The 14,919-nt window shown below is 41.6% G+C and overlaps 1 protein-coding gene across 7 annotated transcripts in view; it reads left to right on the top strand.

Moving 5' to 3' along the window:
- GTF2I (general transcription factor IIi) overlaps positions 1 to 14,919 on the top strand; it is a 102,549-nt gene that overhangs the window by 57,851 nt on the left and 29,779 nt on the right. For 5 of the 7 annotated variants that reach the window (XM_063402389.1, XM_063402388.1, XM_063402387.1 and 2 more), the window contains 9 exons: positions 2,147 to 2,209; positions 2,413 to 2,520; positions 3,924 to 3,986; positions 5,720 to 5,827; positions 8,461 to 8,520; positions 9,060 to 9,167; positions 11,552 to 11,614; positions 11,940 to 12,044; positions 14,182 to 14,244. In XM_063402389.1, the coding sequence (XP_063258459.1) occupies positions 2,147 to 2,209; positions 2,413 to 2,520; positions 3,924 to 3,986; positions 5,720 to 5,827; positions 8,461 to 8,520; positions 9,060 to 9,167; positions 11,552 to 11,614; positions 11,940 to 12,044; positions 14,182 to 14,244 (741 nt within the window). The remainder of the gene's footprint in view (positions 1 to 2,146; positions 2,210 to 2,412; positions 2,521 to 3,923; positions 3,987 to 5,719; positions 5,828 to 8,460; positions 8,521 to 9,059; positions 9,168 to 11,551; positions 11,615 to 11,939; positions 12,045 to 14,181; positions 14,245 to 14,919) is intronic. The other 2 variants (XM_063402391.1, XM_063402390.1) reach the window with 2 other exon arrangements.

Below are 14,919 nucleotides of genomic sequence, written 5' to 3'. Positions count from 1 at the left end.
GTTTAAGTGTCTACCAGAATCACCCACTCTTTTTCCTGCTGTGAGATAGGGTTAGGAGGAAAAGCACAAAGCAGTCTGAAACTTAAAGGGTATAAAGATAGATTTACTAACACATACTAGAAGAAGAATGAGAATGAAAATGAAACCTTTGTGATACTCCTTCTCTCCCCTGCGCCCAAGTTCACTTTCCCATAGGCAACAGTAAAGAGATAAGGCCTGTAACTTTTGGTCAGTTCACCCCCATGTAACAGTCTTTCATCATATCATAGGGAGAGGAGCCTCTTCTAGTCTGCCATGGAATTTCCCCACTAACAACACAGAACTGTTCTCTTGTGGGTTTTAATTCTCATGAAAAAACAGCTGCCCAGGAACCTGCTTTTGTGAAAGCCCTCCCATTAGCAGTTTCTTGCCAGCTGCATTATGGGTCATGGACGCATCTCCAACCATTCTTTTTTCATATTTCTACCAGGTTGTATTTTGTGATTTTTGTTTTGTTTCCCTTTTAATCTCCTTTGATTGCTTTAAAACACAGTCATGTTCCAAGGAAGGTAGGTGCCTCCTGGAGTGGAAAGGTGACCATGAAGGTGACCCTTCATCCAGAATTTTTGTGACTTCGAATACATGGCTTCCCAGCAAAAGAATGAGAAAAGAAATAAAAGTTCTTTAAGTCTATTTATTTATCCACTTATATTGATATATCTTTATATATAAAACAAGAGGAAAGAAACCAGCACGAAACAGCAGCAGCTAGCAAAAAGAAGAAAACCCATTATTTGCCTTTTCCTCCCCATTAAGCTCTTTCCAGAAGGGGGCACTTGGCACCTCTTGGGGCAGAGGGGCTGCAGGGGCGCTCTGTGACAGCAGCGGGACAGCTCTGCTGGCGCTGGGGGCTCTGATGAGGGAGGGGAGGAAGGCTCCACTGCCCCGGGGCCCGTGCGAGCAGGGATCAGTGTTGGGCACTGCTAAAGGCAGCTCTGCATGCCTGGAAGGGAGGAAGTGCTTTATTGCAATGTCACACTGCTGTGCAGGACAAAGCTCTGCTGAAAGCTCTGCCTCCAGGTCTAGCTCACCCTCCATGCGGTGGCTCCAGGGGCAACGGGAAGGAAGAGATACCTTTCCTAATACATTCAAAAAGGTTCTAGAATGATCAGCTGATGTGACAGGCATTTTTACGACTGTACTTCATGTTTAGTAAAAAAACTCCTAATTTGTTCCTTCTGTACTGCTTTGCATTTGCCAGTTATGTACAGAGCACCTGGAATTAGACCAAAACATGATACGGTTTTCCTTGAAGTGCACGATGTATTTGACATAATTCAAATATGCTCCAGTTAAGGTGTCCCAGTAGCTACAGCTGAATTTCTGCTCTGCACCACACACATCATTTGAAGAGAAAGCTTTGAAACAAAGATTCCTTTAGATGTGCTCCCAAAGTGGTACCAGACTGAAGCTTACAGAGATCTGAAAGAGGATACCCTTCCAAATGCACAGGCACAACTTTACCAGAATCACTGAAATGTTTCCCTTCATGCACTGCTACTTAATTTTGATATAGTTTCTGATACAATAAGCTTCCCTTTATTTAACTCTACTTCACTTAAGTATAATTTGCTCTTTTTTGCACTGAGTATTGATCAGCTAATCCTGCTTGTCTTATTGGTGCTCTCTGCCCCAATCAAAGTATTGTGATCATGAATTTCCCTCCCATGTTTCCTTGTTGGCCTTGCAACCTGTTATGGAAATCATCACAGCACAGCAACCATGAGCCTGTAGAGATGGTAAAAAAATACATAATCTGTGGGGACACGCAGCCTTTGGTTATATTTTCAGTAATCCTGAGGAACAGAGAGGAAACTCGTTATGATTGTCTTAACCCTAAAAAACCAAGGCTGTGGAATTTCCTTCTCTCACAGCACCAACTCTGCACTGCTGCACGTGCAGTTTAGCGAGTGCAGTGCTCACCTCCTTGCCTTAGTGTGGCATTGCTGAAAGGTTCCTGATAAAATATTTTTGGTTGTGTTTTTGTTGCATGCTGTGAGTGCAAGGGGCTTCTTTGACAGTGTTGGTTTAAGTGCAAAGACGTGGAGTGTTTGGTTGAAAATCCTGTGTGTGTCCATCATTCAGCAGTTCTGTTTTTCCCTTTCAGATTCCTCCCAGGATGACTCGTCAGAAGCAAGTGACGATCCTGATGCTGAGCTAACCAGTGAAGGTCAGTTCCTAGGTCACTGATCATGGGTAAGAACAGCAGCTTTCTGAAGTTACTTAGACAAGGAATGTGTTGCAGAATTTGGTGTCCTGATAAGTACAGTCCCTTAATTCTGTTAGTGTTTTGAAATTCAAAGCTGAGCCACTGCTGCACACAAGTTCTGTGGACAAAAGAATAAGTAATTTTTTTGTTGCTGTTTCTCAAAGATGATGATGATGATGAGTACCTGCCTCCTAGCAAGAGACGGAGGAAAACGAGGTCTGCTAATGCAGCTGCCAGTAGTCGGAAAAGAAAAGCAAAAGGGTTCAATTGCAGTAAGTTAAAAATTAAAGATGATTTTATATGCCTGCTTTGTTTTATTACAATGTTCTGCGTAATTTTGCACCTCAGGAGAGAATTAGTGCAAGCTTTCGTGTAATAGATATGAGTTTTTTGTAGGTGAATTGCTGCAGTGTAATCATCAGCATAGGCTACCTCTGCTGTTTTTTGATATTTGATGTGAAAATGTAAATAGACTCACAGGAAGTTGGGAACTTTTGGTTGTGCTCTTTCGTGATCCCTTCTGTTGGGTTCTCCACAGAAATGCATCCATGCACTTCACTTTACCCTGGTTAAAGATGCTTTTACTGGGATATTTTGTGGTCCTTTACCTCTCCTTTATTCTGTGTTTTGGTTTAATTTGGTTTATGGACACATTAGCTTGACTGCTTTTGTAAAGATCTGTGCAGTCTGGAACATGTCTTTATCTTTTTGAAGGCATCCACCAGAGTTCATATGGCAGTCTAGGAACAGATGTGGAGATACAGTTAGAGCATTTGAGATGGGAATTGTGTTTTGTGAGGATCAATTAACATCATTGGATATTTTTTCACAGCAATATGTGGAAAGATGTCACCTAATATAAATTTTACATCTTCTCCAACCATTCTTTTTTCATATTTCCACCAGGTTGTCTTTTGTGATTTTTGTTTTCCTTTTCATCTCCCAAATCACACCAGTCTGGGGCTTGCTCTAAGCAACGTGTGATGGGAGTGTTCCTTCTTTGAGGTCATGAAAGGCATTTGTAAGGTGCTGGTCCCCCAAAGTTCAGTGTTTTGATGGGATGTGAAAAGTACCTCCTTGTGTGGGTGGCTTTGCTCTGAGCACGTGGCTGTGCAGCCTGAGCCGTGTGCTTTTGCAGGCAGGTTTTGCAAGCAGCAATGTCCTCCCAGCAAATCCCATCAGTTTTGCATTGAAGGTTGCTGTCACCATAGTTAAGGATACACATACATGAGATTCAGCAGCATTTCTCCGGATAAAGAATAATGAAGTTTATAGTTTCTGAAACAATTGGCCTCACTTTCTTTAACTGTAGTGCAGTTTCATATTAATTTGTCTTTCTTACACCGAGTGTAGATTGTCAAGTCATGCTTGTTGTCTTGGTGCATTCTGCCCCAACCAAAGCATTGTGATCACGAATTTCCCTCCCATGTTTCCTTGTTGGCCTTGCAGCCTGTTCTGGAAATCATCATAGCAGAGCAACCATGAGCTCGAACAAATGGTAAAAAAATGCATAATCTGTGAGGACACACAGCCTTAGTTTATATTTTCAGTAATCCTGAGTAACAGATGAGAAAATAGTTCTTTGACAATGTTGGTTTAAATGCAAAGGCACAGAGTGTTTGGTTGAAAATCTTGTGTGTGTCCATCATTCAGCAGTTCTGTTTTTCTCTTACAGATTCCTTCCAGCAGAATGTGTCCGTAACAACTGAGAACCCTGAGGTTGAGGTGACTGTTGAAGGTCAGTTCTCCAGGTCACTGATTCCAGTTGGTTGGGAATTTTTATATCCAAAATGTGTTTTCCAAAGCCTTCATTTCTTGGCACTGAATGAAGAGAATTGTGTGCTGGTGTTCACTGTTGTTTGGATTGTGCATGGCTTGGTAAATGAATGTGGTGGAGAAAACCACAATATACTGCAGCATCTTGGACCTAGTTGGCTGGTTTTAAAAGGATGCATGACAAGCAATTTGTATCTTTTTGTAATTATCAACCATGGTAATGAAAAATACTCATTGACAGGACAAGATGTTTCTGCATTGATTCATTCTGGAGAACACATTGCTTTACAAACACACTGTAGTTCTGTGTAACATTTGTAGTTAACACTTGCTTGTGGGCAGAATGGTCCCAGAAGAGAAAGGCTGTTGTGTTGCAGGTGGTGTAAGTGAAGCCTCCAGGTGTCTGTCTAATACTGATAATGATGAGATAGAAACCTTTGCACTGAGCACCTCCCTTTGTCATCTGAATGGCTCTAAAGGTGCTAACAGGGGTCTCTGCTGTTCTCATGCCAGGATCTTGTTAGGATGTCAGCTGTATTTCTTGTGTTTGTGAATTAGTGTCCTGTAACTTCTTTCAAAGACTGCTGAGATTGGCTTTTGCAATGCTTGCTTGTGGAATTAGATTAAGGGCACCCAATCAGCAATTTAGAAAGTAGGCAGGGCAAAGTGGGACTTCGACACTTAGGACTAAGTGGACACTTCTGGCATTACCTTCACTGTTTTATAATGCAGCAAGGAGAGAACTCCAACATTACCTCAACAGAAAAGTTTATATGAGAAGAGTCATTAAGTCCTGCATATTTATAAAGACCTTTACCACAGAAGTAGAAGTGCTCTGAAAAGGTTTTCTCTCACAGAGTATAACAGAACTGTATAGGTGCAAGCGATGTCACCATGTGCTATTACTCTGGCTAAGTGAACCACACAGTTGGTGACGTGGGACGGTGTTTTTCTGTAGGAGAAATTAATTTTCTTTGTCTGCTCTAATCATATGTTTTGTCTGAGATTGGAGGTATTGGTATTTGGGCAGTCAAAAAAAGGTCATTACTATTGTTAGGATAGGGATGGATTGGGAATTGAGTGGCCAAGTAGCAGCTCTCTGAGAACTGGCTCTGTTTGCTGCTCCCCTGTGTGTCCACTTGTGTGAGTTTGAGGTGGAGTTGACCTGTTTGATGAATTTCATTGGCTCCTGTTAGTTTTACACTGGTTTGAAAGTGGGTTGAGAACATTTGAGCTCTTCCTGACTAAACTTAGGTAGTGTCTTTTGAGATCTACTATTGGAATGAATTTGCTTCCAGTTAGATAAAGAAGGTAGTCGCTATCTGCCCAATTTATTTTGTGCTTCCTTCTGCTGTTGCATGGTCATTTTATCATGGTTATTTTATCATTTTATCATCATGCAATGTCCAGTCGTGTTTCAGAGACAATGTTGTTTTCCTTAGGAAGTATAGAGGCAGCTTTGTGTTTTGCTGCCTTGTGCCTTGCACAGGCCCTTTTGAGGGAACAAGTTGTTCCTTCATGGGTAAGAACAGGAGCTTTCTAAAATTACTCAGGTAAGTAATTTGAGGCAAAATTCGTTGCTCTGATAAGCACAGTTCCTTAATTCTGTTAGTGTTTTGAAATTCAGAGCAGAGCCCTTGCTGTACACAAGTTCTCTGGACAAGGAACAGTTTTGGTTTTTTTTCTTACTTAAAGGTGATGATGATGATGGTTACCTACACTCAGACAAGAGACTGAAGATCTCCGAGTCACCTGATGAATCTGCCAATACTGTGAGCAGAAAAGCAGAAGAGTTAAATTTCAGTAAGTTGAAGATAAAGAGAATGATATCTCCCTGCTTTGTTTAATGAAAATGTTTTGGGGAATTTTGTGCCTCAGGAGTGAGACATGTTAGTGCAAGCTGTCATGTAAGAGGCATGGGCTTTGTGTAGGTGAATTGCTGCACTATAATCATCAGCATGGGCTACCTCTGTTGGTTTTTGTTGTTTGATGTGGAAATGTAAATAGACTCACAGGAAGCTGGGATCTTTTGGTTGTGCTCTTTCGTGATCCCTTCTGTTGGGTTCTCCACAAAAATGCATCCATGCATTTCAGTTTACCCTGGTTAAAGATGCTTTTACTGGGATATTTCGTGGTCCTTTACCTCTCCTTTATTCTGTGATTTGGTTTAGTTTGGTTTATGGACACATTAGCTTGTCTGCTTTTGTAAGGTTCTGTGCAGTCTGGAACATGTCTTTATCTTTTTGAAGGCATCCACCAGAGTTCATATGGCAGTGTAGGAACAGATGTGGAGATACAGTTAGAGCATTTGAGATGGGAATTGTGTTTTGTGAGGATCAATTAACACCATTGGATATTTTTTCACAGCAATATGTGGAAAGATGTCACTTAATACAAATTGTACATCTTCTCCACCCATTCTTTTTTCATATTTCCACCAGGTAGTCTTATGTGATTTTTGTTTTGCTTTTCATCTCCCAAATCACACCAGTCTGGTGCTTGCTCTAAGCAACTTGTGATGGGAGTGTTCCTTCTTTGAGGTCATGAAAGGCATTTGTAAGGTGCTGGTCCCCCAAAGTTCAGTGTTTTGATGGGATGTGAAAAGTCCCTCCTTGTGTGGGTGGCTTTGCTCTGAGCACGTGGCTGTGCAGCCTGAGCCGTGTGCTTTTGCAGGCAGGTTTTGCAAGCAGCAATGTCCTCCCAGCAAATCCCATCAGTTTTGCATTGAAGGTCGCTGTCACCATAGTTAAGGATACACATACATGAGATTCAGCAGCATTTCTGTTGCTAAAGGAGAATCAAGTTCATTGCAGATGCTGGCTGCAGTATTTATAGAAGTCACTTGAGAAGAGAAATCTGGGTAGTTTTGTTTTTCCCAGTGTAATGCCATGTGCTTTATACCTGACCGTGAAGAGGGAGTGTGAGGAAGGGGAAGTGTGATAGGAGATGACTGAGACTCTGACTCTGCCTTGCTTTGGTCTGGAGTTTTATGGCTGCAGATGCTGAGTGTGGCCCTTTGAGTCCCATGAAGGGTTTGTTACACACCTCTTTCTGAGACTGCGTTCATGCTCATCAGGGATTGGCTGGCATCCACTGCTTGCATTTGAATCTCGTCCTCTCAGTGCGTTATTCATAGAGATGCTGACTTCTTTCCCTTTACTGGAATTGTTGGTTGAGTTATGGTCAGGGTTAATTATGCCTGTGAGGCCTCCATGCCAGCTGTTAGCAATTGCAGTTTTCCATGAAGTGCGTGATGTATTTGACATAGTTCAAATATGCTCCAGTTAAGGTGTCCCAGTAGCTACAGCTGAATTTCTGCTCTGCACCTCACACATCATTTGAAGAGAAAGCTTTGAAACAAAGATTCCTTCAGACTTGCTCCCAAAGTGGTACCATGCTGAAGCTTACAGAGATCTGAAAGAAGATACTCTTCAAAATGCACAAGAGCAGCTTTACTCTGCCAGAATAACTAAAATATGTTCCTTTATGCATTGCTACTTAATTTTGATATCGTTTCTGATACAGTTAGCTTCATATTCTTTAACTGTAGTGCAGTTGAATTGCTCTTTCTCACACTGAGTGTTGATCAGCTTAGACTGCTTGTCTTGTTGCTGCACTCTTGTCACTGTTTCATTAGGGACGGCTGAATGAGTGACACAGACTCCAAATCTTCTTGGAAGGCATAAATCAAAATTTATTAGAAATCACATCTTTTGATAGAGTGTTCTCATATAGCTGGACATGATTGATCCTTTAATCAACACGTCTCACCATCATTGGCTAATTAGGAACAACCAAACTTTGTAAACATCTTGCAAATAAAGAACAAGTGCAAAACATCAAGTGCAAGGATTGTTTTAATTTATTCACTGAGCTTTCTTACAGATCACCAGACCAATGTATGGGAAAGTTATTTGACTTTCTCTTGAAAATTTCTCTCTGACCAGACTGTCAGCATCCACACACTCTGTCCCAACAAAAGCATTGTGATCATGAATTTCCCTCCCATGTTTCATTGTTGGCCTTGCAGCCTGTTATGGAAATCATCACAGCAACCATGAGTCTGTAGTAAAAAATACATAATCTGTGGGGACACGCAGCCTTTGGTTATATTTTCAGTAATCCTGAGGAACAGAGGGGAAACTCGTTATGATTGTCTTAACCCTACAAAGCCAAGGCTGTGGAGTTTCCTTCTCTCACAGCACCAACTCTGCACTGCTGCACGTGCAGTTTAGCGAGTGCAGTGCTCACCTCCTTGCCTTAGTGTGGCATTGCTCAAAGGCTCCTGGTAACAGATCTTTGGTTGTGTTTTTGTTGCATGCTGTGAGTGCAAGGGGGCTTCTTTGACAATGTTTGTTCAAATGCAAAGGCACAGAGTGTTTGGTTGAAAGTCTTGTCTGTGGCCATCATTCAGTAGTTCTGTTTTTGGTTTTCAGATTCTTCCCAGCAGAACATGTCAGAAGCAAGTGAGTGTGAGCTTGACGTCACTTTTGAAGGTCAGTTCTGCACGTTATGGATTTCAGTTTACCTGTTTGATGAATTTCATTAGCGCCCGTTAGTTTACACTGATTTGAATGTGGGTTGAGAACATTTGAGCTCTTCCTGACTAAACTTAGGTAGTGTCTTTTGAGATCTACTAATGGGATGATATTGCTTCCAGTTAGATAAAGAAGGTAGTCGCTATCTGCCCAATTTATTTTGTGCTTCTTTTTCCTGTTGCATGGTCATTTATGATGGTGGAATGTCCAGTCATGTTTCAAAGACAATGTTGTTTTCCTTAGGAATTACAGAAACAGCTTTGTTTTTTTTTATATTATGCTTTGCACAGTCCCTTTTAAAGGAACAAGTTGTTCCTTCATGGGTAAGAACAGGAGCTTTCTAAAATTACTCAGGTAAGTAATTTGTTGCAAAATTCGTTGCTCTGATAAGCACAGTTCCTTAATTCTGTTAGTGTTTTGAAATTCAGAGCAGAGGCATTGCTGTACACAAGTTCTCTGGACAAGGAACAGTTTTGTTTTTTCTTTCTTACTTAAAGGTGATGATGATGATGGCTATGTACCCCCTGATGAGACACTGAAGAGCTCCGAGTCAGCTAATGAGTCTGCCAATACTGTGAGCAGAAAAGCAGAAGAGTTAAATTTCAGTAAGTTGAAGATAAAGAGAATGATATCTCCCTGCTTTGTTTATGAAAATGTTTTGGGGAATTTTGTGCCTCCGGAGTGAGACATGTTAGTGCAAGCTGTCATGTAAGAGGCATGGGCTTTGTGTAGGTGAATTGCTGCAGTGTAATCATCAGCATAGGCTACCTCTGCTGTTTTTTGATATTTGATGTGAAAATGTAAATAGACTCACAGGAAGTTGGGATCTTTTGGTTGTGCTCTTTCGTGATCCCTTCTGTTGGGTTCTCCACAGAAATGCATCCATGCACTTCACTTTACCCTGGTTCAAGATGCTTCACCTGGTGTATTTTGTGGTTCTTTACCTCTCCTTTATTCTGTGGTTTGATTTAGTTCGGTTTAGGGACACATTAGCTTGTCTGCTTTTGTAAGGTTCTGTGCAGTCTGGAATATGTCTTTATCTTTTTGAAGGCATCCACCAGAGTTCATATGGCAGTGTAGGAACAGATGTGGAGATACAGTTAGAGCATTTGAGATGGGAATTGTGTTTTGTGAGGATCAATTAACATCATTGGATATTTTTTCACAGCCATATTTGGAAAGATGTCACCTAATATAAATCGTACATCTTCTCCACCCATTGTCTTTTCATATTTCCACCAGGTTGTCTTTTGTGATTTTTGTTTTGCTTTTCATCTCCCAAATCACACTGGTCTGGGGCTTGCTGTAAGCAACTTGTGATGGGAGTGTTCCTTCTTTGAGGTCATGAAAGGCATTTGTAAGGTGCTGGTCCCCCAAAGTTCAGTGTTTTGATGGGATGTGAAAAGTCCCTCCTTGTGTGGGTGGCTTTGCTCTGAGCACGTGGCTGTGCAGCCTGAGCCGTGTGCTTTTGCAGGCAGGTTTTGCAAGCAGCAATGTCCTCCCAGCAAATCCCATCAGTTTTGCATTGAAGGTCGCTGTCACCATAGTTAAGGATACACATACATGAGATTCAGCAGCATTTCTGTTGCTAAAGGAGAATCAAGTTCATTGCAGATGCTGGCTGCAGTATTAACTCACTTGAGAAGAGGAATCCAGGTAGTTTTGTTTTTCCCAGTGTAATGCCATGTGCTTTATACCTGACCGTGAAGAGGGAGTGTGAGGAAGGGGATGTGTGATAGGAAATGACTGAGACTCTGACTCTGCCTTGGTGTGGTCTGGAATTTTATGGCTGCAGATGCTGAGTGTGGCCCTTTGAGTCACATGAAGGGTTTGTTACACACCTTTATTTCAGAGCTGTTGTTCTTCCCAAGTTTCTGTAAGAGAGGGGTAGAACGTTGCACCTGCTTTTGCTGAATAGCAGAAATCTGTTGTGCATGAAGACAGGTATTTATGAGAAGGTGTAGAGGCAGTGGCTAAAAATTGCAGTTAACAGTCTAGCTGAAATTTCTTTTGTGGTTTCAAAAGGCACAGAGAGTAGGCAGCCTTGTCTGGATTCTGTAAAATTACTTTTTGCCCATCCTCACAAGAGGGAATGAGACAGAAGAATCAGTGACAGTGTTCTGATTTTATAGATTTTTGGGTGTAATCCATGCATTAGTAAAGAAATATATAGAAGAGGCATTTAAAGCTCTTCCAGACGTTTGTCTGAAAGCTACAGCCAGTGATGCAGATTAGCAGAGGTGATTGTTTCCTGGAAAGAAAACCATCAGAGTTTGTTTATTTTGGTGTGTGTCACTGGGGTTTTCCATGTTTTTCCCCTCCAGTTACCTTGGCAAGGTGGTGAGAAGGGAAGTGGCAAAAGCAGGGTGTGTGCCTGGAATCCTCCAGGTTAGCTGTAGCTGATGAGGGTATCTGAGGTGGTCTCAATGAGATTGGAGGAGAGGGCAGCAGTGTGTGGTTGTAATTCAGCAATCAGAAAGTTGAGGTTGTGTGTGTCAGAAGAAATTGTTTTAAAGGGAACAAAATGATGTTAGAGAAACTGGAGCCAGTGCTGGTGCATGACAACAGGTAGAACTGTGAAGAAGCCTTCTTACCTAGGAGCTGTGTTTTCACCCAAGATCAGAAAAGACCGAGTGATAATAATGTGTTGTTAAAAACCCCTTACTTCCGTGTTTAACACCACTGGTTTAATGTGTCAGAAGAAGAAATGTCCCATCTGGGACTGTTCATAAATTTCTCTCCCTTGTCTCATTGGTGGCCTTGCAGCCTGTTCTGGAAATCATCACAGCACAGCAACCATGAGCCTGTAGAGATGGTAAAAAAATACATACCATACATACATACATACATACATACATTGTGTTTTTGTTGCATGCTGTGAGTGCAAGGGGCTTCTTTGACAATGTTTGTTCAAATGCAAAGGCACAGAGTGTTTGGTTGAAAATCTTGTGTGTGTCCATCATTCAGCAGTTCTGTTTTTCATTTTCAGATTCCTCCCAGCAGAATGTGTCAGTAACAACTGAAAACCCTGAGGTTGAGGTGACTGTTGAAGGTCAGTGCTCCAGGTCACTGATTCCAGTTGGTTGGGAATTTTTTTATCCAAGATTTGTTTTCCAAAGCCTTCATTTCTTGGCACTGAATGAAGAGAATTGTGTGTCGGTGTTAGCTTTTGTTTAGATTGTGCACGGCTTGTGAGTGAACGTGGTGGAGAAGTATTAGAAAACCACAATATACTGCAGCATCTTGGACTTAGTGGGCTGGTTTTGAAATGATGCCAGACCGAAATTTGTAATTCTGTTAAAGTATTGAAATTTAAAGCACTTCCTGTGCTGTACATGAGTTCTCTGGATTAAAACCAGTGATTTTCTTTTTTAAAGATGATGATGATGAGTACATATCCCCTGACAAGAGACCGAGGAGCAGCAAGTCGGCCAACGAAGCTGCCAATACTAGTGGAAGAAAATCAACCCGGTCAAATAGTGGTAAATGAAAATTAATAATTATATTATCTCCCTGCTTTGTTTAATGAAAGTGTTTAGGGTAATTTTGTGCCTCAGGAGTGAGTTAGTGCAAGCCTTCATGTGAGAGGCATGGGCTTTGTGTAGGTGAATTGCTGCAGTGTAATCATCAGCATGGGCTACCTCTGTTGTTTTTTGATATTTGATGTGAAAATGTAAATAGACTCACAGGAAGTTGGGATCTTTTGGTTGTGCTCTTTCGTGATCCCTTCTGTTGGGTTCTCCACAGAAATGCATCCATGCACTTCACTTTACCCTGGTTCAAGATACTTCACCTGTTGTATTTTGTGGTCCTTTGCCTGTCCTTTATTTTGTGATTTGGTTTAGTTTGGTTTACGGACACATTCGTTTCTTTGCTTTTGTAAAGATCTGTGCAGTCTGGAACATGTCTTTATCTTTTTGAAGGCATCCACCAGAGTTCATATGGCAGTCTAGGAACAGATGTGGAGATAAAGTTAGAGCATTTGAGATGGGAAATGTGTTTTGTGAGGATCAATTAACATCATTGGATATTTTTTCACAGCAATAGGTGGAAAGATGTCACTTAATACAAATTGTACATCTTCTCCACCCATTGTCTTTTCATATTTCCACCAGGTTGTCTTTTGTGCTTTTTGTTTTCCTTTTCATCTCCCAAATCACACCGGTCTGGGGCTTGCTGTAAGCAACTTGTGATGGGGGTGTTCCTTCTTTGAGGTCATGAAAGGCATTTGTAAGGTGCCGGTCCCCCAAAGTTCAGTGTTTTGATGGGATGTGAAAAGTACCTCCTTGTGTGGGTGGCTTTGCTCTGAGCACGTGGCTGTGCAGCCTGAGCCGTGTGCTTTTGCAGGCAGGTTTTGCAAGCAGCAATGTCCTCCCAGCAAATCCCATCGATTTGGCTTTGACAGTAGCTGTCACCATAGTTAAGGGTACACATACATGAGATTCAGCAGCATTTCTGTTGCTAAAGGAGAATGAAGTTCATTGCAGATGCTGGCTGCAGTATTTATAGAAGTCACTTGAGAAGAGGAATCCGGGTATTTTTGTTTTTCCCAGTGTAATGCCATGTTCTTTATTCCTGACTGTGAAGAGGGAGTGTGAGGAAGGGGAAGTGTGATAGGAAATGACTGAGACTCTGACTCTGCCTTGGTGTGGTCTGGAATTTTATGGCTGCAGATGCTGAGTGTGGCCCTTTCAGTCCCATGAAGGGTCTGTTACACACCTTTATCTCAGAGCTGTTGTTCTTCCCCAGTTTCTGTAAGAGAGGTGTGGAAAGTTGCACCTGCTTTTGCTGAATAATGTGAGGTGAGGATCCAAAGTGACTCAGTTCCCCAGGCAGGTGCAATGAAGAGCCCCTGTGTTGTAAAAGCCCAGCCTTTTTAAGCAGATGGGCAGTATCAGTTTCATATTTTAAATCAGAGAAAACACAATTCAACCAACCAGCACACCCCACGATGTTAACACAGGATGGTTACATAACATGTTTTTCTACCTCTAATTCAGCTGAGTTGCTTTTCCATAGTCTTTTTCTGATAAGCCAAACTAGCAGGCCTGAGCCATGATTTTACAAGCCCTTCTCTTGATAATGTTTTACCTATATACAACAAATTGGAATAAATCTGTTGTGCATGAAGGCAGGCATTTATGAGAATGTCTAGAGGCAGTAGCTAAAAATTGCAGTTAACAGTCTAACTTATTTTGTGTTTTAAAAATGCATAGAGAGTAGACAGCTGTAGTAGTTTCACGTTAGCCAATTTTGACTTTCCTTGGTCAACACACTAAATTTTTGATGGTTTCTATTTTCTCTAATCCTGAGGAACAGAGGGGAAACTTGTTATGATTGTCTTAACCCTACAAAGCCAAGGCTGTGGAATTTCCTTCTCTCACAGCACCAACTCTGCACTGCTGCACGTGCAGTTTAGCGAGTGCAGTGCTCACCTCCTTGCCTTAGTGTGGCATTGCTCAAAGGCTCCTGGTAACAGATCTTTGGTGCTATTTTTGTTGCATGCTGTGAGTGCAAGGGGCTTCGTTGTCAATGTTGGTTTAAGTGCAAAGGCACGGAGCGTTTGGTTGAAAATCTTGTGTGTGTCCATCATTCAGTAGTTCTGTTTTTCCCTTTCAGATTCCTCCCAGGATGACTCATCAGAAGGAAGTGACGATTCTGATGCTGAATTATCCAGTGAAGGTCAGTTCTCCAGGTCACTGATTCCAGTTGGTTGGGAATTTTTATATCCAAAATGTGTTTTCCAAAGCCTTCGTTACTTGGTACTGAATGAAGAGAATTTTTGCCAGTGTTCAGTGTAGTTTGGATTGTGCACTGCTTGGTAAACAAACCTGGTGGAGAAGTATTAGAAAACCACAATATACTGCAGCATCTTGGACTTAGTGGGCTGGTTTTGAAATGATGCATGACAAGCAATTTGTATCTTTTGTGTAATTGTCAAGCGTTGGTAATGAAAAATACTCATTGAATGGACAAGATGTTGCATTGATTCATTCTGGAGAACACATTGCTTTACAAACACACTGTAGTTCTGTGTAACATTTGTAGTTAACACTTGCTTGTGGGCAGAATGGTCCCAGAAGAGAAAGGCTGTTGTGTTGCAGGTGGTGTAAGTGAAGCCTCCAGGTGTCTGTCTAATACTGATAATGATGAGATAGAAACCTTTGCACTGAGCACCTCCCTTTGTCATCTGAATGGCTCTAAAGGTGCTAACAGGGGTCCCTGCTGTTCTCATGCCAGGATCTTGTTAGGATGTCAGCTGTATTTCTTGTATTTGTGAATTAGTGTCCTGTAACTTCTTTCAAAGACTGCTGAGATTGGCTTTTGCAGTGCTTGCTTGTGGAATTAGATTAAGAG

The sequence above is a fragment of the Prinia subflava genome, chromosome 8 (assembly GCF_021018805.1).
Source record: "Prinia subflava isolate CZ2003 ecotype Zambia chromosome 8, Cam_Psub_1.2, whole genome shotgun sequence".
Taxonomy (NCBI): Eukaryota; Metazoa; Chordata; class Aves; order Passeriformes; family Cisticolidae; genus Prinia; species Prinia subflava.
The sequence above is the reverse complement of the archived record's forward strand: the minus strand, read 5'-3'. Positions and strand labels throughout refer to the sequence as shown.